The sequence below is a fragment of the Wolffia australiana genome, chromosome 10 (assembly GCF_029677425.1).
Source record: "Wolffia australiana isolate 7733 chromosome 10, ASM2967742v1".
Lineage (NCBI taxonomy): Eukaryota > Viridiplantae > Streptophyta > Magnoliopsida > Alismatales > Araceae > Wolffia > Wolffia australiana.
In genome coordinates, this window is record NC_135844.1 from 6,401,203 (window position 1) to 6,429,129 (window position 27,927).

The window sequence follows — 27,927 nt, forward strand, 5'->3', positions numbered from 1 at the left end:
AAGAGAGATGAATAGAGAGAGAAACAAAGTTAGAAAGAGAGATAAATTGAGAGAGAAAGAAAGACAGAAGAGAGATGAATAGAGAGAGAAACAAAGTCAGAAAGAGAGATAAATTGAGAGAGAAAGAAAGTCAGAAGAGAGATGAATAGAGAGAGAAACAAAGTCAGAAAGAGAGATAAATTGAGAGAGAAAGAAAGACAAAAGAGAGATGAATAGAGAGAATCAGAGAAACAAAGACATAGAGAGATAAGTAGAGAGCAACAAAGACAGAAAGAGAGATAAATAGAGAGAGAAAGAAAGACATAGATAGATAAGTAGAGAGAGAAAGAAAGACAGATAGATAAATAGAGAGAATCAGAGAAACAAAGACAGAAAGAGAGATAAATAGAGAGCAACAAAGACAGAAAGAGAGATAAATAGAGAGCAACAAAGACAGAAAGAGAGATAAATAGAGAGAGAAAGAAAGACAGAAGAGAGATGAATAGAGAGAAACAAAGTCAGAAAGAGAGATAAATTGAGAGAGAAAGAAAGACAGAAGAGAGATGAATAGAGAGAGAAACAAAGTCAGAAAGAGATAAATAGGGAGAGAAACAAAGACAGAAAGAGAGATAAATAGAGAGTGATAAAAAAGGCAGAGAGAGACAAATAGAGAGAGAAACAAAGACAGATATAAATACGGATAGAGGATAAACAGAGAGATAAAGAGAGAATTATTCATCTGCTTCTTCCTCTATCGTCTCTCTCTCTCTCTCTCTCTCTCTCTCTCTCTCTCTCTCTTCTCTTTCATCTCTCTTCATTCCCATCTCTCTCTCCATTTCGACCACATCTCTATTTCCCCATCACTCAACATACCCTTCGACATCTTCTGCTCAGAACCAGCCACAAGATCTTCGCTACTTGGACCATCCAGGGCTGGAAAATCCATACCCACTGATCAAAATCGTCTCTTCTTCGGGCAAATCAATCATCAATCGTCACATCTCTGCGGATAATCTTAATTTTTACCCCTTCCTTGTCGGACTGTAAGCCGACACGGCCGCTCCATCTCGTTCCTGTCTGCTAAGGGATCTGGCGTTATTCTATTGAATGCGACGACGACGCGCAATTACTGCTCCAGGCGGATCTCTCTCAAGGTAAAATCGACTAAATTTCACCCTTTTTATCCTTCTTTCCGCGAGATTAACGGCAGAAGATTGATTTTAGCGCTTAATTTGAGATGGGTTTGTCGCCTTATAACTTTCCAATATTATTCAGTTCGCAGCTGGAAGAAGATCAGAGCATAGTAATGGGAGGTGGGGAGATGATCGAGCCAGCTGACCAGTCTGGCAGTCTCTATCTCTCTCTCTTTCTTTTTTCTTTCTTTCTTTCTTTCTCTACGTTGCAGGATCCCCGCTGTCAAGAAGAAGAAGAATCCAAGAGAAAGGAAGCTTATTTGGAACATCTAGCTTTTAGAGAGAGAAAGGCACAGACTCTCTGAAACATGTATTCATAGAGAGGGGTAGAGAGAGAGAGGGCAAAAGGGTTCTTCTTTCTGGAGCTCAAGAAGTGAAACAACATGGAGCAGAGAAGGCGAGATGGGTCGTATCATCTTCTTCATCGTGCAAATCTTGATGGGGTTTGCTCTTTCTTTCTTTATTTTTTTTCTTCCATTTATCTTTTCTGATGGGAGATGAAGAGAAATTCAATATCTTAATTCAATACAGGCAGAGGAGCTGAAGAGATCTCTGAGGGCACTGAACGAGAGGCTGGCATCTGCCGTTGATGAGTCCAACGCCAAGGATGAGCTCCTAGAGGAGCACTCTAGAGTTGCAGAAGAAGCTCTTGAAGGTTTGCTCTTCTTCTTCTATCTCTCTCTTACTTAAAGTTGTTGAGATTCAAGAGCTTACCGCTGTGTTAAAAGCTATAGGTCATATCAAGGGTGTTGTCTTCAAAATTCCCCCGCAAGCAAGCTGTAGCTCAGTGTGATGTGCTTAGGATTTGAACACTTTGATCTGGGCTCTGATACCAAGTTAAGATTCAAGCACCTACCACTGTGCTGAAAGCTATAGCTCCGAGCAAGTGGGCCGGTATTCTTAAAATTTCTCAGCATGGTGTTGTGTTGAACAGTATTTTTCAACACCTTCAGTGAAGGCTCAGTGTGTTGGGCTTTCGATTCAAGCCCTCAAATTGGGCTCTGTTACCATGTTAAGATTCATGTGCTTACCCCTTTGTTAAGGCTAGAACTCATAGTAAACGCCCACAGTGCTAAAAGCTATAGCTCCTTGCAAAGGCTCTTGTATTCTCTTAAACTTTTCTCAATAGGGTGGTCTTTAACATTTTGCAAAGGATCATTTAGTTGTGCCTCTGATTCGAACTTTCAACCTTGGCTCTGATACCATGTTAAGATTCAAGTATCTACCACCATGCTAAGAACTATTGCTGATAGCAGGGGGGGCCTTTTCAGTCTTAAACTTTTCTCAGCAGGCTGTTGTCTTCATCATTCCCCCCTCCATACTTGCCGCGAAGGCTCAATGTGTTGTGCCTAGGATTTGAACTTTCGACTCGGTCTGTGATACGATGTTAAGGTTCAAGCGTCTACCACTGTGTTAAAAGCTAAAACTCATAGCAAGGGAGCCACTTTTCCTCTTGAAGTTTTCCCAGCAAGGTCTTGTCTTCAACATTCACCCTCAACACCTTCAACCTTCAACATTCCCAGCTAAGGTTCAGTGTATTGTGCCTAAAATTTGAACCTTCAACCTAGTATCTGAAACTATGTCAAAATTTAAGTTTTGCCTACCCTGTGCTAAAAGCTATAGCTTCTATTGCTGGTGCCAATTTTCCTCTTGAACTTTTGTCAGCGGCTTGTTGTCTTCAACATTTCCTCTCATTGGTATCAGGATGGGAGAAAGCAGAGGCTGAAGCTGCCTTCTTGAGGCAGAGACTGGTGAAGATGGCTGCTGATGGTGTCTCCCTGGAGAAGGAGAACTCGTCACTTAGGTACGAGGTAGCTGTTCTTGAGGAGGAGTTGCAGGTACGAGGGGAGGAGAAGGAGAAGCAGAGCCTGGCCATGGCGAAGAGGGTCTCTGAGATGGAAGCTGAGCTCCAGCGAGTGAGGGGAATTCTCCGGCGGCGCCACCCTCTGAAGTCAACGATGACGATGACGATGACGATGACGAACCAGGCTTATGTCTCGGCCTTGGAGGAGGAGAAGCGGGTGTTGAGTGAAGCACTGGAGAAGAAGATGAGGGAGTTGGACATGGCGTGGAGTCTGTGTTCTCGCACTGCGTCAAAGCTGTCACGAGCAGAGACAGAGCTTGGGAATTGGCGAAGGGAGAAACCAGCCGGAGACCTAGGCCTGATGAATGACTTCCTGGAGATGGAGAAGTCGGTGTCCCTTGAGAGCTCCCTTTCTTTCTCAGCCCAGGCCCAGCCAGAGACCCGGCCAGAGATGGAGGCTGCTGTCAGGAAGCTTGTTGACTTAGTCAATGTTGCCAAAGAGAAGGGAAATGGTGATGGGGAGCTGTTGTTGTCACTAAGGTGTGAGCCTGGAGAGCTTGTTGACGCGTTGCAGGACTTGGGTCAGGCCTGCAATCGGTTTCTGGAGCAGGGGAGTGATCTAGAGAGTTTTATCCTGGCTCTGGCCTCCTCCATGGAATGGGTCAATGGCCATTGCTCTGTGACGAACACGAAGACGAAGGCGGTACCGGAAAGAACCCAGGCAAGTTTTCTCTCATCTCTCGCCAAAGGGTTGGGTACTTGTCAACTTCAACGTCATCGGTTATCATTGACGTTGATGATAGTGACAGTGTTTAGTACGGCTGAATGATGGGACTGATAATGTTGTTGGTGGTTGACTGTATTTCATAGATTGATGAATTGACCATGGCACCGCCATTGTCAACAAACACCAGTGTAATGGGAGGAGGTGTTCAAGATTTACTCAGCTGAAAGTTGACGTTGATGGACGGTGTTGATAATTGTATATCCTGTCAACGTCATCATTAAGCTTATTAAATCTGGTCAACTTCGTGACATCAACGGTTGTTGATGATGTTGACAGGTCCCAAGCTCTTTTAGTTGCTATCCTTCTGTCCTCCCTCTGCTAGGTTTGCAGACAAATGGTTTACGTCATCCGTCCTGCGTCCCCATTTCCCCTTTTGTCAACGGGATAGGTGATGCCTCTTTCATCCTTCCCCACAGTGGAAACATCATCTAGTCCCTGTCCACACTGTGTTGAGTCTAAGGCTTGGGGATGCATGAAAGTCTGTTATCTGTTCTCTTCCTAACCGTCATCCGTCATCTGTACTGACCTCAGAATGGCAAATGGAACAAAAGTCCTGGTGCCTCCCATCCTGTCCCATTCCTTCATCGGGTGCTGGTTATTACTACAATAGCTGATAACAAGGGCTCTATTTTTTATCTGTAAGCAGGATGTTGTTCTTCAACAGATAACGGCCATCAGTCATTTGTCCCATCATCTGTTCCTAGTCTTTCAGACTACTGACTGACCCAAATGCTGTTCTGTCATCCATCCCCGGGCATAAGCTGAGAGAGATGGATGACGCGACCCGTCCTGTCCTGTCCTGTAAGGCTGATCATGGGTGGGTTAATGGGCAGGAATGGGAGATATCGACGGCGTCAGAGAAGCTAGCAGAGTGCCAGGAGACAATTTTGAGTCTGGGGAAGCAGCTCAGGGCGCTGGCGCCGCCGCCGAAGGATGCACCCTTGCTGGACCACGTCATCACCTCCGGAGGACACGTGACACTGGTTGATTGGATTCTTGCAGACTGTGAGAAGAGATCCGATGGTGGGCCCACCGCCAATGTGGCGGTGGCAGAGGCGAAGGCCTTGGAAGATGGCGGGGAGAAGAAGCCTTCAGCTGGGCCCATTATTGTGGCCCAGAAGAGGCCCAAGAAAAATCTGGGCATGATGCTGCGCAGGTTGTTAATGAGGAGGAAGGAAAAGAGCGCCAGGAAGGTGGTTTCCCTGCACCCTATCTCTCTCTAGGTATGCCAAGTCTGGACTTATCTAGAGAGAGAGGTGCAGGAATGTGTATAAATAAATCAATCAATGTGTGAGATGGACCTTTTGTTGCATGATTTTACTCTTAGGGTTTTGGTAGTTTATAATTATAATATTTAAAAAATGATAACATACTGGATGGAGTGTGGGGCTTTAACTAGGCTTACAACTCATCAAATTGGCTGAGTGTCCATCCCTGATGAGTTTAGTCCATTATAGTGATCACTGGTAATGAACATAAGAATTGTATAGAAAATTAAATAATATGTTGAATTTATTTTACAGCTAATATGCAAACTATAATACCACAGTGCTCAGTCGTTGACCTGGGTCTTATGTTGAGTTCATTAACAAAGGTCAAACTAAGGTTTGATATACCCGGATTCATTGTCTACAAATAGAATGTTGTTTCACATCTTGATTGGGGAAAGCAGCATGTGGCACGAATCATATGTTAATAAGGTTGACACAAATGGTGTAGAGGCTTCTGGCTATGGTATATGTGTTACGAACCTGGTTGGTTCGTATCTGGAGAAGACGAGAAGGGGAGAGAGAGAGCGCCGGGATGGACGTCCGCGGGCCGGAATGGACTACGGCAAGTAGGGGCAGGCGGACTGGATGTCGCCTACGTGAGGGGTCCGGCGGAATGGACGTTGCCGGAGGGAGCCAGACTCATTCTTGATGACACTTCTTGGTTGCCCCCCTAAAGGGAGGGTTGCTCTATTTAAAGGGATTACAAAAGGTCCAAATGACCTAAATGCCCCTATTGGGCTAATTGATGAAAGAGACTTAGATACGTCGGGGTCGTATCAATATGTACTCATTATATATGCAATATAATATGCTACTAAAGTTCACATGCAAATAGAAGCTTTAATAAAACATGAAAGGCGATTATTCATCAAATAAAATTTATTTCTGTCAGATGATTAATACATTAGTGTATCATCTATTTGGGTAAATAGGGAAACACCCATTTCACGTAAAGGTCTAATTTTGATTCTCTCTGACTGTAGGAAAACCTGTTAAGATAAAGTTGATAACCTTGGTTTAATGATCACATGATTCTTAATTGATGATGACCACTCATTTGGATAAATTATCAAAATCTTGCCTGCAGTTACATTTTTTTACCTGAGTTGAATTCAATGTTGAATTCATGTGTTTTTTGTTGATCGATACATCTAAAACTGTATGCTTCATGCATTGGAACATTAGGGACCTTTTGTGAGATCTGTGGAGCACATTTTTTTGTGACCTCAACCGTAACTGAACACCTGAAATATTGAAATCAACAGAATCTAAGTCACTTTGATGGTTATGTTACGCTAAAATTTAAAGTCAATGCCACAGTACATGAGTGTAGAAGTATTTTTCCACACATTCCTTCATTGATCAATTTTTATCATCACATTGATCAATTTATTTAATTTCGAATTTTGAATTTTTGATATATTTTTAGATGCTTTAAAGTTTTATAAAATTCTAGATGAAAAATTCTTTAACATTCATCAATTACAGTGGTATATTTGTATATCAGTGTAAGAGGCATTTCAGATGGAAAATTTTAATGCGCAAGTCTAAATATCTGCTCGCTTTTGGTGAGTTTTGACCTATGAGACAAATTTGGATAACATGATAGATTCTGATCAGGATTCATTACTCTTTTATTTGTCTATTCTTCGAAAGATTCTTCGTTAATACACAAAATAACTAAATATAGTATCGAATTTCATATTAAATTACTGGTATTGTGAATTAGCCTATGTGATGATCTTAAAGCTTCATCAATGTGTTGGAAAGGGCTAAATAGTTGAAAATTCCTCAGGTGGGTCGAATTCCTCTTTCATCAACTCTCTCACATTCAATGTCAAGGTAAACAAAAAATGGAACTTTATAATTGCTTCCAAAAAATCCAATCTGAAAGTGAATTTGACTTCAATAGTGGCTGACCCATAAACTAATTGAAATAAAACTACAATTCTCAACATCACCCTTGTCACATTTTTAATATATTATAGGATGCATAAACTATGTTTTTCATCTTTTGGCAGTAGGTTTACCTTGACATTGAAAAAAATGTGACATTGAAACTATGCATAAATTATGCTTCGAAAAAAGTTACCCTTCAGCAAAGTAAAAAAACTTCATTGAAGTTTAGAATGTGTACTTTCCTTTACAAGATCATCACTCAGAGAGGGTGACGTGTACAATGATAACTTGGGAACCTGGATGTAACATGTCACTCTCCAGTCTCTAATTTTCATTGAAGTAAAATGGTTAAGTAGAACAAGAAGATATATTACAGACAAAAGCAATCATCCCAGACCAGAATTTAGTGGTCCCAAGTTCACAGAGCCAACACACAAATCGAAGATAGGAGGTCAATCTGTACATGCATAAACTTAGCAGGGCTGAATTAGCAGTTGGGTGGCCGCAGGTATGTTGGGGGAAGTGATGGGCAGTGCTCGTTCATGTTGGGGTAGGGTCTGATGGTATTATAATCAGGAAGCTCCATGCGATACTCCCCAAGTATCTGACAGAAGGCCTGCTTCTGCCCTTTGTCCCCGCACCAGCTCGGCAACCGGGTCCTGTCGTCCTCGTAAATCTTCAGTGTGTATGCATCTCGGATCTGCAACTCACAATGAGCCCATCATTTCATTCATCTCCAGGTTGTTTGATTGATCAACTCATTGATCCATCCGTCCATTAATTCATCTATCCTCTCTCCAGAATCTTATGACCATCAGAACTTTCTATGAAAAGTTCTTGAGAGAGGAAGAGAATGAAAGAATCATAAGATACATGTATCTTGGATCAGCCAGTCTCCTATCAAATTCAACATAGTGAATGGAAATATGTTAGCATCTGTCGTTTGGTTCATCTATCTCTCCCTTTCTCTAAAATCATTAAAGGAGGGAGAGCATAACATGGAGTCCAAAAAACAGTTTTGAACATAATTCCATTCACAATGTTGAGTTTGATAGGAGATTGGCTGTTTCATGATACATCAATCTCGAGATTCTTTCATTCCCTCTCATACTCTTTAAGAATCTTTCAGAGAGTTTTTATGAGCCTGATCTGTGATACATAAATCTCAATATTCATTCTTTCTCCCTCTTTCCATTATCTGGCAAAAGAACTCAACGATATCAAATCCATTAAATTCATGTGCCCCAGACCAACCATAACGATATCAAATCCAACACGGAGAATGAAAAAGTGCTAATACATAGGACATAAATTTTGTTGTGTCCATCTAATCATTCTACTAGAGACCTCAGCGATGATCATGAATGTATAGAGGGAGACGTAGAAAGATAGAAAAACAACGGTTACAGGCCAGGACCGGTGCCTGAACCCCTCCAGATGGTTCTCCCAGCCTATTTAAAAACAAGTTCTAGTCTGCCCTCCTGAGGGAAGAGATAAAAGTATCTAAAGGGAACTACACTAAAGCCAAATGACGGAAATACCCCTAACATGCGATAGTATCACATATCACAATCACATATATAGAGGAAAGTATATAGGGAATGGATGGAAGAAGGAGCTTACTGTGAACTCAGTGACTTGGATGGAGGAGGAGAAGGGCTCAAAGATGCCGGCAGCCTTATAGATGCCAAGGATGAAGGCAACGCAAGTTGTTGACTTGCCGTCGCTATAAACCCAATCATCTTGCTCTGGGATTGTCAGCAAGTGGTCAACGCTCATCCCTCTTCTCTCTGCCTCTGCGACTATTCCATGCAAGCTCAGCTCCTGCGAACCCAAACTGAGATTAGCCCTAATCAAGGAGAAAGATAGATAGAGTGAGATAGATACCAAATATATTGTCATCCTACCTCTGTTCCTAGCCTCTTGTTTAAGGCTTCATCCAGCATGTTGGCCGCATAGGATGGCTGCAGTCTCGTCCACATTGACAGAATAGAGATCACCTATTGTCACCCAGAGAGAGTGAGATATATAGATAGAGAGAGAAAAATAAAGGGATGCCAGGAGGGAGAGGGAGAGAGGGAGGGAGAGAGAGAGAGAGAAGAGACCCAGATAGATAGAGAGATAAATAGATGGAAGGTGGGAGGGAGAGGGAGAGAGAGAGAAGAAGCCCAGAGAGAAGGAGAGAGAGATATAGATAAATATATGTAGAGAGAGAGATTGATAAATATAAATATAAATTTAGATAAGAGGACCAGAGAGAGAGAAAGGGAGGGATAAAGAGATAGATAGATAAATATATAGAGAGAAAAGGGTCCCAGTAAGAGAGAAAGGGAGAGAGATAGAGAGACAGAGAGAGACCAAGTTGGGAAAAAAATATACTCAAAATTTGTAAGTTAGATGATAGCTTAATAAATTTTGCAAAAAGTATAAAATAATACCAAGTTGGAGTCGAGTGGTGGAGGATAATTCTCCCCGATGGTATCAATCCAGCTGAATATCATATTGTGGTAACCATATGGCATCCCAGACATGCTTCGAACATACTCCCATGCAGCAGTGGAGTTAAATTTTGCGCGCACATCTGGATGTAGAGGAAGCAATGCAATCTGTGGGTTTGAACTATCTTTAAGGGCTTCAGACCACCACTCCTCCCAAGGAACTACTGCAATAACCTCATCCCCCTGAATAAAGCTGGCATTAATGACGTGGACAATGCAAAGGTAAACCAAAAATATAGATGTTATGTTTGATTTTGGGAGATGGGAGGAGAGAGAAGTGGAGGAAGGATGTCAGAAGGAACTAGCAATCCACGGAGCTGAGAAAATATAACTTGAATGGCTCGTATTGACTTTTTGATGAACGGAGAAGAGAGAAGAGAAGGAAGGGGGATGGGAGGAGCCAAGACAAATAGAGAGAAACAATTTTACACAGGACACACATTTAAAGAAGGGAATGACAACTTTAACCATGCTGTCCGACAAGACATAGACTGACTTTTATAGCCAACATACTGGTAGGGACCAGGGTATAAGTTTCCATCGAGCAAGAAATCTTGTAGGGAAGGGAGGTTGACAGAAAGAAAGAACAGACATATAGGCCTGAATCGGCGCCGTCCGGAAGGATCTCCGATCCAATTCAACATATTCTTGTCTGCTCTCCTTAAGGAAAACTATCCTAAATCCATAAGTAAATAAATACCCCTCCCTGATAGGAGTTGGGGATCCTAATACATACCTTCTCGTTTTCATGGCCTGATTCACCAACCCATAGATTGCCTTTCTCATCCTTCAAACAAATAGCACTATGCCCAGCAAATGCGCCCGTTACCCATTTCTCTAAGGTCTCAAAGCCACCCCAGCGACCGCGAATCTTGGAGATAGCCAAGAAGTCTCCTGAATTGACGTCGGACGCGTTAATTCTCGCCTGCCACGGCTGAGGCCGCCTCTCAAACGTCGCTCCCATATGCTTAGTAAGGAATGCAATATTGGCATTCTGTCCCCATTGAGTGTTAGAAAATAAAGGCAGGACGTCTATGAGAGAGAGCAAGGTCCCCAGCATCCCAGATTGCATCAGAAATATTGCTACTCCATGTTGCTTCACCTGGTTAAAAATGAAAGAGTCAAACTTCTTTAAAACTGAAGGAAAGCCAAAACTATAATCAGAATTTAAATCAAGGAGTTTGTGTGGAGAGACATATTCAAGTTCTGCCGGTTCTTCCCACGATGTGATTGCCAGAGTGTGTTCTTTTGCTGAGAAGTAGTAATCCCACATGACCCTGTAAGGGGTTGCAAACACATACAGATCCATGCAACTCCAGCTATGTGCTGTGTCAGTCTGCAGTAGAGGGTGGAGAAAAGGAGGAGGGGTGAGATAATAGAGTAAAATATAAGAAATAAGCTTAAAAAAGTACACAAAAGAAAGATTCAAACCAATAATATTGAAATAACAATTCCTTGGACTCACATGCCAACAGATCAAAGGCAAAACAGAGAACCAATCATTCTGTTTATTTTACTCGCACAAAGGGGTTATGGAAAACAAATCATCCAATGGCCTCCTTTAGGTCAACCAAACTATAGAAATCAATCCTTGTAGAACGGACCCATGACTCCACTGAATTTTTCGTTTTCGAAATCCGTCAAGACAAATCAAACTAACATCCCAAAGATCATATCGCCGAAACTTCGCACAATCAAGGGACAAATCCAAAAGCAGACACAAAAACAGATAAGCACGAACAGTTGAAATCAACAGTTTTTTTCATCATCAACGATGAAAAGGGTCCTCAGGAATCCCCTTCTTCTGACGGAAAAAAACTCAAAAGGGTCGAAAATAAAACTTGAAATACCACGTGCCTTGAGGTGAAGAACACCGCCACCAAGGGAATTCTCACGATCACCGCTCGTGAACTCCAGCCGGGCCTCGTTCTCTAAAAAGCAAGCGCCTTTCCAACCCACAGTTCGATTCCCCGGAGTGACAGATCCGACGAGCATGGGAAGCAAATCAACGGCGCTGTGAAGAGTGTTCATGACGGGCCAAGAGACCTGCCGAGGGAGTACAGGGAGGATGTCCTTTACTCTCAAGGGGACCTTGAGAGAGAGCGAAAAATCCATCTGGGTCAGCGAAAATAGTGCCGTGAAGAAGACCCAGAAGGTCAATTTCGATCCTTTCATGGCGGAAGACGGATTGCTGGTGCAAGGCTTGGGCGCTCCGGCGGGGGTGGAAAGGGCCGCCCCCCGGAGCGATTTCTCTCGCTATTTCCGGGGGAGAGAGGAGCTTTCTGGGCGATGGGATCGGAGGGGGGGATGGAGAGTTTTTCGGGAGGATGAGTGAATGGAGGTGGTGGTGGTGGACCCTTCTCCTCTTGTCGTTGTCTTGTTTAATGCCTCTTAAAGGTTTAGTTCCCCGGAGGGTGAACACCCTTCTCTCTCTCTCTCTCTCTTTGTCCATCTCTCTCTGTTTGTGTCTCTTTCTCTGTATATCTATGTGTCTCTGTCTCTCTCTGTCTGCCTCTCTTTGTGTCCATGTCCTTCTATTGTCTATCTCTCTCTCTCTCTGGTTCTCCCTCTCTGTTTGCTTCTCTCTCTGCCCATCGCCTTCTTTGTGTCTATCTCTCTCTCTCTGGTTCTCCCTCTCTGTTTGCTTCTCTCTCTGCCCATCGTCTTCTTTGTGCCTATCTCTCTCTGTCTCTGTGGTTCTCCCTCTCTGTTTGCTTCTCTCTCTGCCCATCGCCTTCTTTGTGTCTATCTATCTCTCTCTCTGTTTGCTTCTCTCTCTGCCGATCTCCTTCTTTATGTCTATTTCTCTCTCTCTCTGGTTCTCCCTCTCTGTCTGCCTCTCTCTCAGCCCATCTCCTTCTTTGTGTCTATCTCTCTCTCTCTGTGGTTCTCCCTCTCTGTTTGCTTCTCTCTCTGCCCATCTCCTCCTTTGTGTCTATTTCTCTCTCTCTCTCTCTCTCTCTCTCTCTCTCTCTGGTTCTCCCTCTCTGTCTGCCTCTCTCTCTGTCCATCTCCTTCTTTGTGTATATTTCTCTCTCTCTCTCTCTTTGTCTCTCTCTTGTTCTCCTCTGTCTGCCTCTCTCTCTGCCCCGTCTCCTTCTTTGTGTCTGTTTCTCTCTCTGCTTCTCCCTCTCTTGCTCTGTCTACCTCTCTCTCTCTGTCTCCCTCTCTTACTCTGTCTATCTCTCTCTCTCTGCCCCTCTCCCTATGCCTATCTATCACTGTGTCAGTCTCTTTCCCTGTCTAAGTCTGTCTCTTTGGTTTTCTGTCTCTGTCTATGTGCCTCTCTCTCTATGCCTATCCCTCATTGTGTCAATCTCTTTCCCTGTCCAAGTGTCTCTTTGGTTTTCTCTCCGTCTATGTCTCTCTCTCTCTCTCTGTCTCTCTCTATGCCTATCTCTCAGTGTCACTCTTTCCCTGTCTAAGTCTGTCTCTTTGGTTTTCTCTCTGTTTATGTGTCTCTCTCTCTTTGTCTCTCTCTATGCCTATTTCTCACTGTGTCACTCTTTCCCTGTCTAAGTCTGTCTCTTTGGTTTTCTCACTCTGTCTGTGTCTCTCTCTCTATGCCTATATCTCACTGTGTCAATCTGTTTCCCTGTCTAAGTCTGTCTTTTTGGTTTTCTCTGTCTATGTGTCTCTCTCTCTCTATGCCTATATCTCACTGTGTCAATCTGTTTCCCTGTCTAAGTCTGTCTTTTTGGTTTTCTCTGTCTATGTGTGTCTCTCTCTCTATGCCTATATCTCACTGTGTCAATCTGTTTCCCTGTCTAAGTCTGTCTTTTTGGTTTTCTCTGTCTATGTGTCTCTCTCTCTATGCCTATCTCTCACTGTGTCAGTCTCTTCCCTGTCTAAGTCTGTCTGTTTGGTTTTCTCTCTCTGTCCATGTGTCTCTCTCTCTCTATCTTTGGCCCTCTCTCTGTGTCTATCTCTCTATTTTTGGTTCTCTCTCTCGCTCTATCTTTGGTCCTCTCTCTATGTCTTTCTCTCTTTTTGATTCTCTTTATCTATCTCTTTGGTCCTCTCTCTGTCTTTTTCTCTTTTTGGTTCTCTCTATCTCTTTGGTTCTCTCTCTCTGTCTATGTATCTCTCCGAGTCCATCTCTCTCTATCTTGTTGAGAATCTGTATGCAGGCCAAGCAAATCATAAAAATTAAAGATGAAGAAGACGGAGAAGAGAGAGAGAGAAAAATGCTTGTTAAGATCGTTGTATCAATTGTTAAATCTATGATCATATTTATAGAATAATGTTATTAATATATATTAGTGAGTTTCCTAAACTAATTGATAAGCCAAAAATAGGGGTAAATTTTATGCAATTTTAACCCTTGTCGTTGTCAATTTTAGCTTATACAATAAAATTTATAAAAACTCTACTTAAGATGTGTAGTGATAAGTAGGAGTGTCGTCCAAGGGAAGCTGGTAAGGAATTCAATTTGATGGTTTTCTTAGTAATTCAACCCTAATTAGAGTTAATTTGATCTTCAATGAAGATCAAATCACCCTAATTAGATGAGAAATTTAGAAAGGGGGGTAGAAGAGATGGGATGAATAGAAGAAATAGGGAGCTCTAAATTGGCTTCTTTGATCCGAAGAAAAGGGTCCAAGGGGTCAATTAGAGAGGTTGAGAGGGAAATTTTGATTTGAGTTGGTTGGTTTTGTAGGTCTTATAACTCAGAAATAACTACACAATTAGATAATACAAACGGAAATTTACTCTCCTAGAAATTGAAGTTTTTTTATAGTTTTTTAATGTGCACTTGGAATAGTTAGGAAAATCTCTCATTCTCTCCTCTCAATCTCAGTAAGGGCTTGTACCTTCCGCTCAAGCCTAGCGATTTAGAAGTTCAGACCAAGATCAAGAAGAATGAAGAAGAAATTTCACTAAAACATCATCCAAAATACACTAAAAGTTCAAATACAAACAAGAAAAAGATACCAGATAGGTTGATCCAAGCTAGAGCTCCTCTCTGTCTTGCAGTTGTGATAGAGCACCATCAAGAATCACCCCCTCTTCTCGAAATTCGGCTTTTATACCTAGGTAAAATGGAATAAATTACTATTTATCCCTAATTAGTAATTAATTTATATCTATAAATACAGTATTGATATCAATGATCCAACTGTACAGATAGAAATAGGGGATCAATACGAGCAAATCCATAAAAAAATCATCTCAATCGGACTTCTGGATCAAAAGTTATGAATAAATGAATTTAAACCAATATTAGCCATTGGATTAATTCATTTAATTTTTTTTTCTTCTCCTAACCGCACGCTGAGGTGTCGTCATTTCATTGGCGGCGTCGTTTCAACTTCTTCAGGCAGGTGCTTCCTTGTTGCGCCACGTACCCCCTGGCGAAAAAAAAAAAAAAGAAAGAGAAAGGTGAAACGAATAGGTGCGTAAATGGAGCACGCACGTGACACCTACGTTTCTCGCTGCGCAGTCGAGTCCGCAGGCGCCACGTCACCGCCCGTGCGTGCGCGTTGTACGCGCCGCGTGGGTGGTGAACTTACCTCCCGTCGCTGGCGTCTCCTCAAGCACCGTCAGATTCTTATCCGACGGCCACAATGATGCCACGTCGACGCGCGAAAAGCTCTTCGTAGCTTTTTTTGCGGAAGAACCCACTGAAAACTCGCAACCACGAATGGACGCCGCCCAAAAATATTCGTGTATATGCCCTTTGCGCCTTCTCTTTCCTCCTGTTTTTTTCTAAAATATTAAAACCAATATTAAATCATTTACAATAAAACCCTGGAACATTTTAAATCACATCTTTACGCCTGCAATCACGACCGAGAGCTGTTTTGAGGGTCTTTTTGCAACGAAACTTTGCAAAAAGGCCCTTCAAAGTTCAAAAATGATGTCAATACTTTTTTTCTCTTATAAATATATCTTTTTTTCTTAGAATAAATGCATTTCCTCTTCAAATAAATCTCAGAAAAATCCTAAAAATTCGTAAAAAATTCTAGAAAATTCTAGAAAATTCACTGATTCATCCCCATACTGATAAATCTCGAAATTAAATATTAAACTTGCCATTTTCATTCAAAAATAGTTATTTCGAGCTCCAGTAAATCCTTTAAAATTCATAGAATTAAAAGAAAATTAGGGAAAAATCAGAAATAACTTGAAAACAGTATTTTCATGTAAATGGATGATAACAACCCAATTTTAAGCTCTTTAAATGCGTGAAATTGTACTAATAGCATGAATTAAATACTGAATTTAGGTTGTTATCACTAATCATTACCATTATAATCCTATGTAGATATGATCCTGGCCGCACATCTTTTCCAATATACATTAAATCCTACCATTCTATGTTTTCCTAAATTTAATCCTGGCCACTACATATCTTCATATGAGTATAGGGCATGTGTCAAATTCTTACTACTCTAATCTTATACTAAGTCCTCTTGGTTGGCGTTGAGCTGACATTATAATTGTTATGATGGTCACTATTATGATCATTGTTATAATTGGTGTTAAGATTAGTTTAAGAAAATTACTATTATATATTAATATTACTCTATATGTAGGAACATACATGTACGGATTAATTTGTGGGAAAATCTAGATGATCTTAACAACCACTGTCTCTCTCTTCTCTGTCTTCTTCCTCTTTCTCCCTCTTAATCTTCTTGACATGTCAATGGGTTCTAAACATATATATATATATATATTTCTCTCTGTATTTATCTCTCTCTCTCTCTCTCTCTTTGGTTCTCTCTCTGTGTTTATCTCTCTCTCTCTCTCTCATTCTCTTTGGTTCTCTCTCTCTGTCTCTCTCTTTGGTTCTCTCTCTCTGTCTCTCTCTTTGGTTCTCTCTCTCTCTCTTTCTCTCTACCTTTCTCTACCTGTCTCTATCTCTCTCTATCTCCATCTCTCCCTCTCTCTCTCTCTCTATCTCGCCCTATCTCTCCCTCTCTCTCTTTGGTTTTTATCTGTACCTCTCTCTATCTCTCTCTATCTCTCTCTATCTCTATCTCTCCCTCTCTCTCTTTATTTATCTCGCCCTATCTCTCTCTCTCTCTCTTTGGTTTCTCTCTCTCTCTCTATCTCTATCTCTCCCTCTTTCTCTCTTTATCTCGCCCTCTATCTCTCTCTCTCTTTGTTTTTTTTTTCTCTCTCTCTCTCTCTCTCTCTCTATCTCTCCCTCTTTCTCTCTTTATCTCGCCCTATCTCTCTCTCTCTCTTTGATTTTTCTCTCTACCTCTCTCTCTCTCTTTGGTTTTTCTCTCTACCTCTCTTTCTCTTTCTATCTCTATCGAACCCTCTTTCTTTTCTCTCGCCCTATCTCTCTATTTTCGATTTTTCTCTCTACCTCTCTCTCTCTCTCCCTTTGGTTTTTCTCTCTACCTCTCTCTATCTTCTCTATCTCTATCTCTCCCTCTCTCTCCCTCTTTATCTCCCCCTATCTCTCTCTACCTTTATCTCTCCCTATTCTCTCTATCTTTATCTCTCCCTAGCTTTCTCTCTCTCTCTCTCTTTATCTCTCCCTATCTCTCTCTCTCTCTCTATATATTTATCTCTCTCCATCTCTCCATATATATATATATCTCTTTATCTCCCCTAACCATCTCTCTCTATCTCCTCTATCCCTCTCTCTCTATCTCTCCCTATCTCACTCTCTATATCTCCCCTATCCCTCTCTCTCTATCTCTCCCTATCTCACTCTCTATATCTCCCCTATCCCTCTCTCTCTATCTCTCCCTATCTCACTCTCTATATCTCCCTCTCTCTTTATCTCTCTCTATCTCTATGCGTCTATATATATATATATTACTTTCTGTCTGTCTGTCTCTCTCTGTCTATCTTTCTCTCTATCTATGTCTCTCTGTGTCTATCTTTAGCTTTCTCTCTCTCTGTCTCACTCTCTTCGATTTCTCTCCATCTCTCTCTCTCTCTCTCTCTCCCCTCTTCCTCTTTGTGGGGATGAGTGTCTATCACTCGTAGGCTCTCTTCATTACCTCTGTTTGTATGTCCTCTCCCTTTATCTTCCCTCCTCTCTTATCCCCTCTTCCTCTTCTACGTTTCTCTTTGTCGTTTTATCTCTGCTGACTCTCTTTATCATCGTCTTTTTCTTATCCTCTCTCTCTTTCAGACTCTCTCTCTCTCTGTTTGTCTCTGCCTCACTCACCCTCTTTGTCTTTGTTTCTCTCTCCCTCCTTCCACTTATTCGTCTGCCTGTTTCCTGTTGCTTCCTCTCTTTTTTCTCTATCTGCCTCATTCTTTTTTTTTCTTCTTCTCTCTCTCCCTCTCTTTCTCTGTGTCTTTGTCTCTCTCTGAATCCTCTATTTCTCAGTCTCTTTCTTGTACTTGCTCCCTCTCTCTCTCTCTCTGTCTCTCTCCAAATCTCTCTTCGTCTCATTCTTTTTATTGAAATTTAATAAAGTTAAAGGACAACGTTGTTTTTGTCTCTCTATATCTCTCATTTTCTCTTACATGTAACAAGACTTAGAGAGTGACTTGATTCCATCATTACCCTCATTTACACTTGTAGATAGAATGGTTTACACTTGTAGAACAATGATACCAGGTCAAGGACCAAACATCTTCACCTCCACAATCTTCTCCTTCACTGCCTTACTCTTCCAGACTTCTTGAGGAAGCTACTCCATAACCACCACCTATGATTCAAACCCAGAGAGTAAACCATTGGGATGATAATGAGAGGTTAAAAGGTCATTCCAGACAAGAAGTCATTGACTAATGTCAATTCGTCCCTAGATTAGAACTTCAACTTCATAATTGATTCACACTAGCTTCTTGAATATTTAACATAAATTGCATTCAAAGGAGTAAGTATAAGTATATATTGAGGAGTTCAATTCTATTTACCAGATAAACCTGTGGGAACATGCCACTAAATTCACTAAAAATGAGTGTTCTCTTTCTCCCTATTGGATAGAGCAAGAGAATGATTTGTGAAAGTAGATCAAGGGTTTAATACTTGGGGAGAAATGCCATTCGATATGACATAAAATTCCTTTGGGAGAAGTGATTAATGATTTTAACCAAAAGAATGAGACTTTTAGTGAGGCTTTAGCAAGGACGTGGTACTACAATAGATGGTGTCCATGCCATAGGGTAACTGATCATGATTTTGTCTAAATATTTTGCCAACGATTAGGATATGCAAATTGGTACTTACTAGATGCATAAAATGGAGGAAAATTCATTATTAAGTATGAGGATGAAGCTTTAGAGTTGATCAAAACAATGCCTTAATCATTATCGAATGAGCCTATCCCATGGGGAGATTTCCTTGTGGCTGTGTCAAGTATTGTTTTTAGATTATATCAAAATTTTATCCCACTCCTATAGCTACAACCTAGTGCTTCATTCTGTATGAGCAGGGAGTGACGCTCCTACTCTCACTCTTGATTTTAATCACATTTTTTTCAAAAACCAAAGTCTATATTTAAATACTAGTCTGGTCTCAGTCTGGTCAAGGCCCAGTTTATTCCAGTTCAGTCAGGTCAGGCTAACTAGTCTCCACATGTGGAATAACCAAGATCGTAGTAAAATTCAAAATCATAGCCTCTACTTGTGGTCTCCCTCTTGGCTCTGGTTGCTTCTTAGCTCGTGTTGGCTCCACCTAATCTTTTCACTGCATCTGAATAAGCATCACTTGGGTGTAGCCTAAATGGGATATGGTGTTAAAAAAAATTAACCTGAAAGAGACACATATTTTTCATGATCAAAATCATAAAACTGAAGAATGGCTATCGATGAAGGATATATATAGAATCAAAGAATTAGAGAGAGGTAGTGGGTGAAATGGAGGGAGATAAAATTGGATCATGGGAGAGATGAAATGAGAGAGGGGGGAGAGAGTGAGAGGGATGGATATTAAACTAGAGAGGGATAAGATGAAATGATTTGCCCTATGAGTCAACCACACATTCTACTTCTTTAAATATTCATTAAGATGAATCTTGTTCATTATTATGTTCATGCAATTCTTATAATGAAGTGTAATGATAGGCGAAATGATAACTGAATTATGAGAAGATCATACTATGATGATTACTCATCCTTGGACGCCTATTCTAAAATTACTATTCATCTGATATTTGAGAAGAACATAAAAAATATTTTTATATAACAAAAATATGTAATCAATTCTCAAATTTTGAGTTTGATTGTCCTTGTAAACATTCATGTGGAGACATTAAAGATAAATACTGAAATATATTTAATAAAATAATTTGTTGAATTGATCTAATATGAATCCCTTGATGTTCTTATATCAAACTGTTCACCAGGTTAATTCTTGTCATGTGGGAATGAGAGAGAAATAGTAAAAGAGAGGGAGAACGGGGAAGGGAGGGGTGATGAAGAGAATGGAATGTACAGAAAGGGAATGGGAAACAGTGGGAAAGTACTTGTGGCAGGAACACAAGCAGCAGTAAAGGGTGAGTGTAAATGGCAGGGGGAAAGAGTAGGAGGTAAGGGAGTCAAGGCATGTTCTGGAATACCCTAGTCACAGAACTTGTATGAGATATTTTTGGTCTGGTCTGACCCCTTTAACTAAATTGGATCAAATGTTTGGTCAGCCTTAAAGAATGCAGATTGGTGATCAAGTGGATGATCATGACACAACTTTTGGTCAAACCATGACATTCCCTATATATGAGAAATGGCTTTGGAAAACTAGCTCTAGTGAATGATTATGATATGACTTTGCGACCTTGGTGCTCTACTTTTGATCTTATTATGTAAAATTCTTTAGTTATGGAAGTTCAAACTCTATCATGAATTTTTGGTGTTGAAATTGTCAAAGATTTTCATCTCCTTGGTGCTCATGAAAAACTCTCAGAGCTGATTTAATCAGCTGCTGATGTGTGTACTTGGATTCCCCTAAGCATCCTCCTTTTCTACCTTTTTCATGTGTCCTACATAATGGATTGCATTCATTATAATTTAAATTCCTAATTGTTATCTATTCACCATGTGTCCTGCAGATCAGATTGAATTCTTTGCAATTTAAAACATATTTTAGTCCTTTCCAATACCAATCATTCGATCTTTTTATAATTTTGGGTACTTATAAAAGTCATGATGCCCTAATGGCACCTTTTCATAATGATTGCATAGACTAATCATTAGCCTTAGGCAATGATTGGTCACAATCTAAATGGTTCTCATTAAGACAAATGACAGAGCATAACAAATCATCATAAACTGCATTTAAACCTATAAAACTAGTTTAATAATGTAAAAAATATATTTTCTTATAAAATTAATTTGTTTACAAATTTGATGTCATTAAATTCTATAGAAGTACCCAAAATAGGGGAAACCAGAATATCATTCTAATTATTTAATTCATTATTTTAAGCCTTGATAGGATGCTGATAATAAAAAGTAAAACTAAATCACATTACTATAGCAATTAGCATCATATTTGTGATTACAAAAATCACAAGAGCCATAATATATCAAATTCATTTGTTAACATGTCTAAGGCTCAACCTGAGGAGTGAATTTGGTTCTTTTAAAAGTATTAATTACATTACAGGTAATCAACTGTCCAAGGTTTTAATATAAGGTATATACATAATGATGTATGGTACAAAAGTCAACCAAATGTTTGTGTAAGGTTCCCAATAAAAATTACTCGGCATTAGATGCTTTGATACAGATATCAAGAAAATAAAATCTCCACGAGGCTCATATCTCCTTGATCTCCAAAGTATTTCATGGATTATCATAGCACCACCTCCTCCAAGTTATTCCCTAATAGTGAAGGTCGTGCAGTCCGGTTCGAATATTTTGGCCGGTGTGCGATTTTTTAGATTGCACAAATGCAGAGACTGATGTGCGGTTCGATTTTGTGCGACAAAATCGGACCACGCATCGCACAAAATTGGAGAAATGAAGGTAAAGGGATGGCACAGATTTTTATTTATAGATATGCCCCACCGCTTCTCTCCCCTCCATAGTTCCCCAAGTAAAATCATAGGGAAACCAAAATTAATTGGATAAGAGCCTTTAAATATTTTGTTAAAATTCATTTTTTTTGAATAAATTCGTAAAAACAGAATAACATTCAAGAAAAATAACAAAGATTCAGTAATTTATTCTCACATTATATAAAAATAATTTTTGTTTTCAAAACTCCCATTTGACTTAAAAAGAGCTATTCCAACAATTAATAAATAAATTATAAAATTCATAAAAGCACATAAAAGTGATATTCAAATATGAATTTACTTGGAATAATGAAACCGAAATTATTTTGTTAAAATCAAATGACTCAGTAAGACCATAGGAAAACTGAAATTAATTGGATAAGAGCCTTTAAATATTTTGTTAAAATTGATTTTTTTTCAAATAAATTCAGAAAAGTCAAAAAAACTCAGTAATTTATTCTCACATTTTTGAAAAATAATTTCTGTTTTCAAAACTGTCATTTGATTGAAAAAGAGTTATTCCAACAATTAATAAATTATATAAAATTCATAAAAGAACATAAAAGTTATATTCAAATCTGAATTTACTTGGAATGATGATTAACATGCAACTAAAATCTATAAAATTGTTAAACATGAGCTGACTGCTTGAATTAAACATTGAATTTGGGGAGTTATCAGTTTTACACTCACTGAATTGATACGACCGTTTATGATAATTCATTAACTCCATTCGAAACTAGAGAACAATTATTGTGGGTGTAAAGCTATGGACATTATGTAAAGAAATTTAGGAACACTGATCATTGGGTGTTGGGTGGGCTTATTATTAAAAGTAATATGATTTCGAGATTAAATTGTTCATTAGTCAATTGGATCTTAAAGTAGATAATAATTATAATGATTTTAATTCTTAGTCCATCATGTTAATATTTTAATTTTATCTCAAACTAGACAAGAATTATCGTCCGTGTAAATCTAATAAATTATGTCACTAGGTGTAAAGTGGGCTTATTATTAGCAAAAGGAATATGATTTCGAGATTACATTTCTACCATGAGGAAAAATAATGCTTGTAAAGATTAAGGCATTATGTTGAAAATTATGATTTTTTTACGAAAATGAAGTCAAAATACCACTACAGTTCACCAAAAAGTATACAATACATTGTTTCAATATATCATCATGCTAATCAACCTTTGGATCCTCCTCACTATCTTCGTCATCTCCGTTGCTACCATCATTGACATCCTCCTCCGCTCGCCACCAACACTTCAGTGTCATGAGTAGCTTGATGCTTTCTGTTGTCAAACTTGTCCGCTTGTAGTTGATGACGACACGACCGGCGGAGAAAAATCTCTCCGAGGGTGCACTTGTCACCGAGACTGATAAGAACTCCTTCGCAATGACTGCTAAACCATGATACGAGTGCTCACCTATGACCTTCCACCAGTGTAATGGTTCCGTCCCCCTAATAGGAGGTGAATTAATGTAGACATCTAGCTCGTGCAGTGTATCAGAAGTTGCAGTGTGATCATTATCTGGCAACAACTCATCAAGTGCTTTGCTGAAAAAAGTGGTCGTTGTCCAAACGGGACGAAAACATCCAGAGGGAGCTAAATCAGTCCTAGTTTGATTATTTTTTATGTCGGGTGTAGCCTAATAAATTCCTTACATAACTGATGACTTCGTCTCGATAGTCACGATCGATTAACCGTCCCTTCATTGATGGATCAAAGAGCGCAGCAATGGTGAAGGCCTGGTTACGACTAAGGATGGTTGAATATTTATTCAGCTTGGTATTCATTGCTTGACAAGCATTTTTGACGGAAGTCTGTTGCCGTGATGATATAACACTATTCACTTGAAACAAGGTTGATTCTCGGATTCCTTGCATGACACTACCAAGATGTTTTGTCATCTCTCTGAGGATAACAATTGCTTCATTTGCACTTGGTGACTTGGATTGACAAGCGAGGGACGTGGCCATCACAAGGGGCTACAATATCCCTCCAAAATCTTTGATCATCTGCCACTCTTCATTAATCAGAACAGGCTTCTTCAATTCACTTATTGTCATTACATCAAGAATATCCCTTCTTTTGATGCTTGCGACAAGCATCTCATATGTTGAATTCCACCTTGTAGTGCAATCTAAGGGGATCTTCTTATGGTTCGATAATCCAAACTGCTTGCATAGTGGCACAAAGCGCTCTGCGCGTTGTGTTGACCCACGTATTGCTGTCACAATTTCCCTCAATCGGAGCACTACGTCACCCTGAGTGGATGAACTGAAGTCATCATTGACTTGGCCCCTGCCATTAGTGCCAAGAATATAATTATCATCAAGAATGATTTGCTCAGATGGTGCCTCCATAACCCTTAGCGAGCTGAGCCCGGCCTGGACTACAAGGTTGATTACGTATGCCACACATAATACGTGCCTACTTGCGGTGAAATGGTGGTTCCCTTGCTTCAATTTATCTGTTAGATAGCCATCATCTTCTAGTTATTTGATGCATTGTATGTGGTCACTGCGCACACCTACGTAAAAATACATCAGGAATGTAAGAATGCTGTTGAATCAACTATTATTGATTACATTTATATGCATACCTTTGGCTTTAAGTCAAACTCCGCCAATATTTGGAGGACAGTCGCGCTAAGGTTTCTCCAATGTGTGATCCTTTCAATTGGTGTATCCCAAGCACACCCTCACACAATTTCCACTCCTTGTCCACCCAATGCACAGTCACCCCTAAGAATGCAATGTTGTTTTCAGAAGTTCATGCATCTAGTGTTAGTGATACACGAGCAACGTCAGCCAGTTTATGCCGTATGTTTTTATATCTTTGTAAAGAGCTTGTGCTTTGGCTTTGATACCCCGTACAGATGGGATTGATATCTCTTATTGTGCAATGTAACGGAGACGTCTGATGAAGTACTTATTCCTCACAATTGCCCACGGTAAATCAGATAGACATATGAAACACACTAGTTCTTCCTTCGTACTCTCTATCGTACAACCAATGTAATATTGCTTCTTACTACCTCTTGCATCAAAATATTCAGCCACTGACCTCTCCCTTCCAACATTGTTCCCCTTGTCCTTCAAGGATGCAAAAACCTTCTGACGAAATTTTTCCAGATGTCTCCATAGAGGAGTGCTGCTCAGATATTTGCTGCGGTCCACAATTACATTACGTATGTTGCATCTGAATTGTTTTCGTCCCTGAGACGCGAAGTGCCTCAACGCATAACATCAATTAAGGCGGGGCTTCTATTCTCTATTTGCACCACTTTCTGATGACTCATCCTCCCCAGACATAACTGTGTATTGTAGGGCGGGTGATGATTCACTTTCTTCCATCCTAATATTTAAAAGGAAGGTGACATGGACAAAAAATCTGTCATGCGGTCAGTTCAGGTTCTTTTTCCCCAAAACTTTGTTATCCACAAAGGAGGGGGAAAATCCTCCTCAGTGATGCTTATTTTATGAGGGGTAACTCTTCCCCCACTAGATATCTAGTGAGTGAAGAGATGAGAGTGAGACAATAACAAATAACCACATACCCAATGCGCCAATCCAAAGAATAATCTTGAGAGATAAACAGCGTATTTGGGAGAAAGAGAGTGAGAGAGGGGGAGTAATTGCGAGAAAGAGAGTAAGAGAGAGAAGGGATTAATTGAGAGAAAGAGAGTGAGAGAGAGGGTGTAATTGACCAACTACAAAAACTTAACTACACTATTTCACAGGAAAGTGAACAAATGTAAACTTTACTGATATCATTTCTATGATTCTAAGATCGCTCTCATTGCAGCATATGATACGATATCACTGAACCCCACCACAAGAATTTTGGATTCCTATTTTGATAATGATACAAGTATGTTCTATACATGTAGAATAAAAAAATCATATCCACTTTAGAGTTTGATCCATCTAGATCATTTCACACAATTACTAAGCCTAAGTAGTGCTTCTGCAATTAAACTTAGATTTGAATCTGATAAACCTCATCAAAAATTCACAGGGCTCGAAGAGACATGATAAAATGGTGTGAAGAGACTTACCGTCGGAATTTTTGTTTTTCCAGGGAAAAAATCCAAGATTTTCGAAAATTTCAAGCAAACGAACAAAATTCAAGAACAACGAACCTGGTGAGCATCCAGCAAGGGAATGATGTACGCGTCGATCCTGACGTGTTCAGCCCGACTTCAGCTCGACTGCCCAAGTGCCTGACGGCCGCCGCAGCCTGCAGACCCTTAATCCCTTATTCAAAACCTTAGAAAAAAAACCGGCCCAAAACTGCGCATTCGCAACGCACACGACCTTGGCCGATGTGCGGTGTGATTTAATATAACGCTGTACAATGTGCCGTCCAAAAATTCGAACCCAACCGCACATCGGCCTAAAATCACACCGGTTGTACCATAGGACCAACCCATTCCCCTAAAGCCTCCTCAAGACCTTATCCTCACACAAAAGAAATAAATTATGATAGTTTAATTAATGAAGTAGAGAAATAAATTTTTAAAAATATTAGAGCCATTTCGGAAGATATTTCTAAAATATTTTCACAAACCGAAATCAAGATGATGTCTCAGAAATGCTACTTATAATTATATCAACCAAATTCATAATACATATTGAGATATTATTTCAATGTTATAATTTCAATCTATTTTTATTTATTTTCGGAATATCATTTATTCAAATAAAACTCAAAATTTTCTTTAAAAATATTCACAAGGTAATCTAATGAAATACAACATACATTGTGAAATTTCTGAAGGTTACTATCGTTTCTCTTGTAAATTCTGAAAACCTGAATCATATTTATGTAAGTAAATTTTATCATAATCAATGAAAACTGTTAGTAAAAATCCCTAGATGATGATCTTAACATTTAGGTTGCTGACGATGTGATTTCAAAGAAACAATCTTGCTTTTCCTGTAACCTCAAAAAATCTTCACCAAATAATGTGATTTGAGATATCATGGGGTTTTCAATCTCTATCAGGAAAAATATTTTTACTGGAATAAAATTCAAAATCATATAGATTTTTCAAGAGGGAAAAGTATCTGATGTAACACGACAGTCGGAATTGACACTTCGTGTTACATTCGGACAGTATATTCTAAATGCAATGATATGACATGAATTACATATATAATTTTGAGAAAATATTAACGAGAAATACGAGGATTGTCAATGACCTGAAGACGTAAACCAGCTATACGACATGTGACGGGTTTTATCACGACCACGCCCCCAATGATCCGTGTGAGCAGATCAAAATTTTGACAAGTGGGGAACGATCTCGTCCAAGAGCGTCCTCACCGCCAACGTAATCGATAAGATCCAACACTGTCAATAAGATCCCTAACACAAGTATGGTGGCTATTCCTAAAATTCACATTTAAATTCACTCTAAGGCCATAAGAAATCTGAGATCGGTACTGAAAGAGATAAAATAACACTGTAGATGAAAGGGGAGAGGAGATGGACCTGGATGGCTCAAATGGGTTATGAAGCTTCTCGCAAGCGTTCCTGATAGGGAGTAGAACTGCAGTTTGAAGTCGCGATGTTGTATTTGTCGTTGGGTGAGACTGCTCTCATTTTTTTAGCCACGAGGGAGCGTCGGTGGCCAGTATAAACGGTCGATGATGGAGACGATTACCAGGGTACGATGGTGGAACCCACAATGCTGGGCATCGTCGGACAGATAATCAGTGGCGCAAAGGGAAGTTCTTCCGCTACATCGGCATCAACGGACAAACACCGGGCAAGAGGAGGCGGAAGATAGTGGAGTTGCGATCAACCCGCCGTAGCGATAATAACTTGTGCACGGGGAAGATTCAGCGGCTTGATAGGCGTATTCCCCTGGTCGATGGGGTCCCGATTGGTTAAATTAACGGGCAATCCAATATGAGCAACCATCAGGCTTGAGAGGTCACGAACAGGGGAACCTTCCTCTTTCCATGAAAGGGTCGACGGAATTTCCCAGGAGTCAACAAAACATCGAGATTCTTCTGGTTTTCTAGCAGATATAAACAAACAAACAAATCGGCTTCCACCAGAGGAAGAACGGTCGGCAGCAGAGAAAACCCAAGAACAAGAGGCGATATCTTCTCTTCTTCTTTTGGGATGAGGCTCGTTCTTCCGCTACAAAATCTTCTTTAGAAAAGAGATTAGGACACAAGATAACCGATAACTCAACAATTGCAATGTCAATATCAGTAGACTTTGGGTCGGACGATCGTCATCAGCTTTCCCCACACGAAAATCCGAAAGGAAATCCTCCTCTTTTCTCTCAGAAACAAAGCAAGACGATCGGGACTTCAAAAGGTAATTGAACCAATACTCAGAAGAAAATGCGCAGTAGTCCACCAGCCATGCCCAATCTTCTTCTTCTTTGATGTACTCTTCTTCCTCTCATAGAGCAATCAAGATAAAGAAAATAACTGCTACAACACAAATGAGATCTGAGTTCTGAACAACAATATGACCTCTCCTCTAACTTCCACTTCTCCCTCTTCTTAAAGGTGAGGGAAGTGGCAGTTACGGAAG

General features: G+C 40.1%; 2 protein-coding genes and 1 long non-coding RNA gene across 4 annotated transcripts; 1 reads left to right on the top strand and 2 right to left on the bottom strand.

The window, feature by feature from the left end:
• Positions 1-761: 761 nt before the first annotated feature.
• On the top strand, positions 762-5,075 carry LOC144708421 (uncharacterized). The gene is made up of 5 exons (XM_078581733.1): positions 762-1,133; positions 1,255-1,615; positions 1,704-1,827; positions 2,877-3,697; positions 4,597-5,075. Exons 2-5 carry the CDS (start codon positions 1,556-1,558, stop codon positions 4,984-4,986), a joined length of 1,395 nt encoding a protein of 464 aa, XP_078437859.1. The 5' UTR covers positions 762-1,133; positions 1,255-1,555; the 3' UTR covers positions 4,987-5,075.
• A 2,206-nt stretch (positions 5,076-7,281) lies between these two features.
• Positions 7,282-11,777, bottom strand: LOC144708419 (uncharacterized). Its single transcript, XM_078581730.1, has 7 exons — positions 11,289-11,777; positions 10,627-10,767; positions 10,168-10,533; positions 9,372-9,614; positions 8,841-8,933; positions 8,557-8,757; positions 7,282-7,633 (listed from the first exon to the last, which is right to left on the bottom strand). The coding sequence occupies exons 1-7, from the start codon at positions 11,604-11,606 to the stop codon at positions 7,421-7,423; spliced, it is 1,575 nt and encodes a 524-aa protein (XP_078437856.1). The 5' UTR covers positions 11,607-11,777; the 3' UTR covers positions 7,282-7,420.
• Positions 11,778-22,442: 10,665 nt separating this feature from the next.
• Positions 22,443-27,856, bottom strand: LOC144708704 (uncharacterized). 2 transcript variants are annotated; one of them, XR_013582841.1, is made up of 4 exons: positions 26,866-27,856; positions 25,511-25,608; positions 23,969-24,723; positions 22,443-23,896 (listed from the first exon to the last, which is right to left on the bottom strand). It is a non-coding gene; the product is annotated as an uncharacterized LOC144708704 (long non-coding RNA). The 2 variants fall into 2 exon arrangements; XR_013582840.1 differs by having other exon boundaries at positions 23,969-25,608.
• Positions 27,857-27,927: the final 71 nt, after the last annotated feature.

Excerpts from the sequence above, each read along its gene's own strand:
- LOC144708421 (XM_078581733.1), top strand. The coding sequence starts at position 1,556 with ATGGAGCAGAGAAGGCGAGATGGGTCGTATCATCTTCTTCATCGTGCA. Across the intron at positions 1,616-1,703 it reads ATCGTGCAAATCTTGATGGG|GCAGAGGAGCTGAAGAGATC; the intron begins GTTTGCTCTTTC and ends AATTCAATACAG. Across the intron at positions 3,698-4,596 it reads CGGTACCGGAAAGAACCCAG|GAATGGGAGATATCGACGGC; the intron begins GCAAGTTTTCTC and ends GTTAATGGGCAG.
- LOC144708419 (XM_078581730.1), bottom strand. The coding sequence starts at position 11,606 with ATGAAAGGATCGAAATTGACCTTCTGGGTCTTCTTCACGGCACTATTT. Across the intron at positions 8,934-9,371 it reads CACCACTCGACTCCAACTTG|GTGATCTCTATTCTGTCAAT; the intron begins GTATTATTTTAT and ends GGGTGACAATAG. Across the intron at positions 7,634-8,556 it reads TCCAAGTCACTGAGTTCACA|ATCCGAGATGCATACACACT; the intron begins GTAAGCTCCTTC and ends TGTGAGTTGCAG.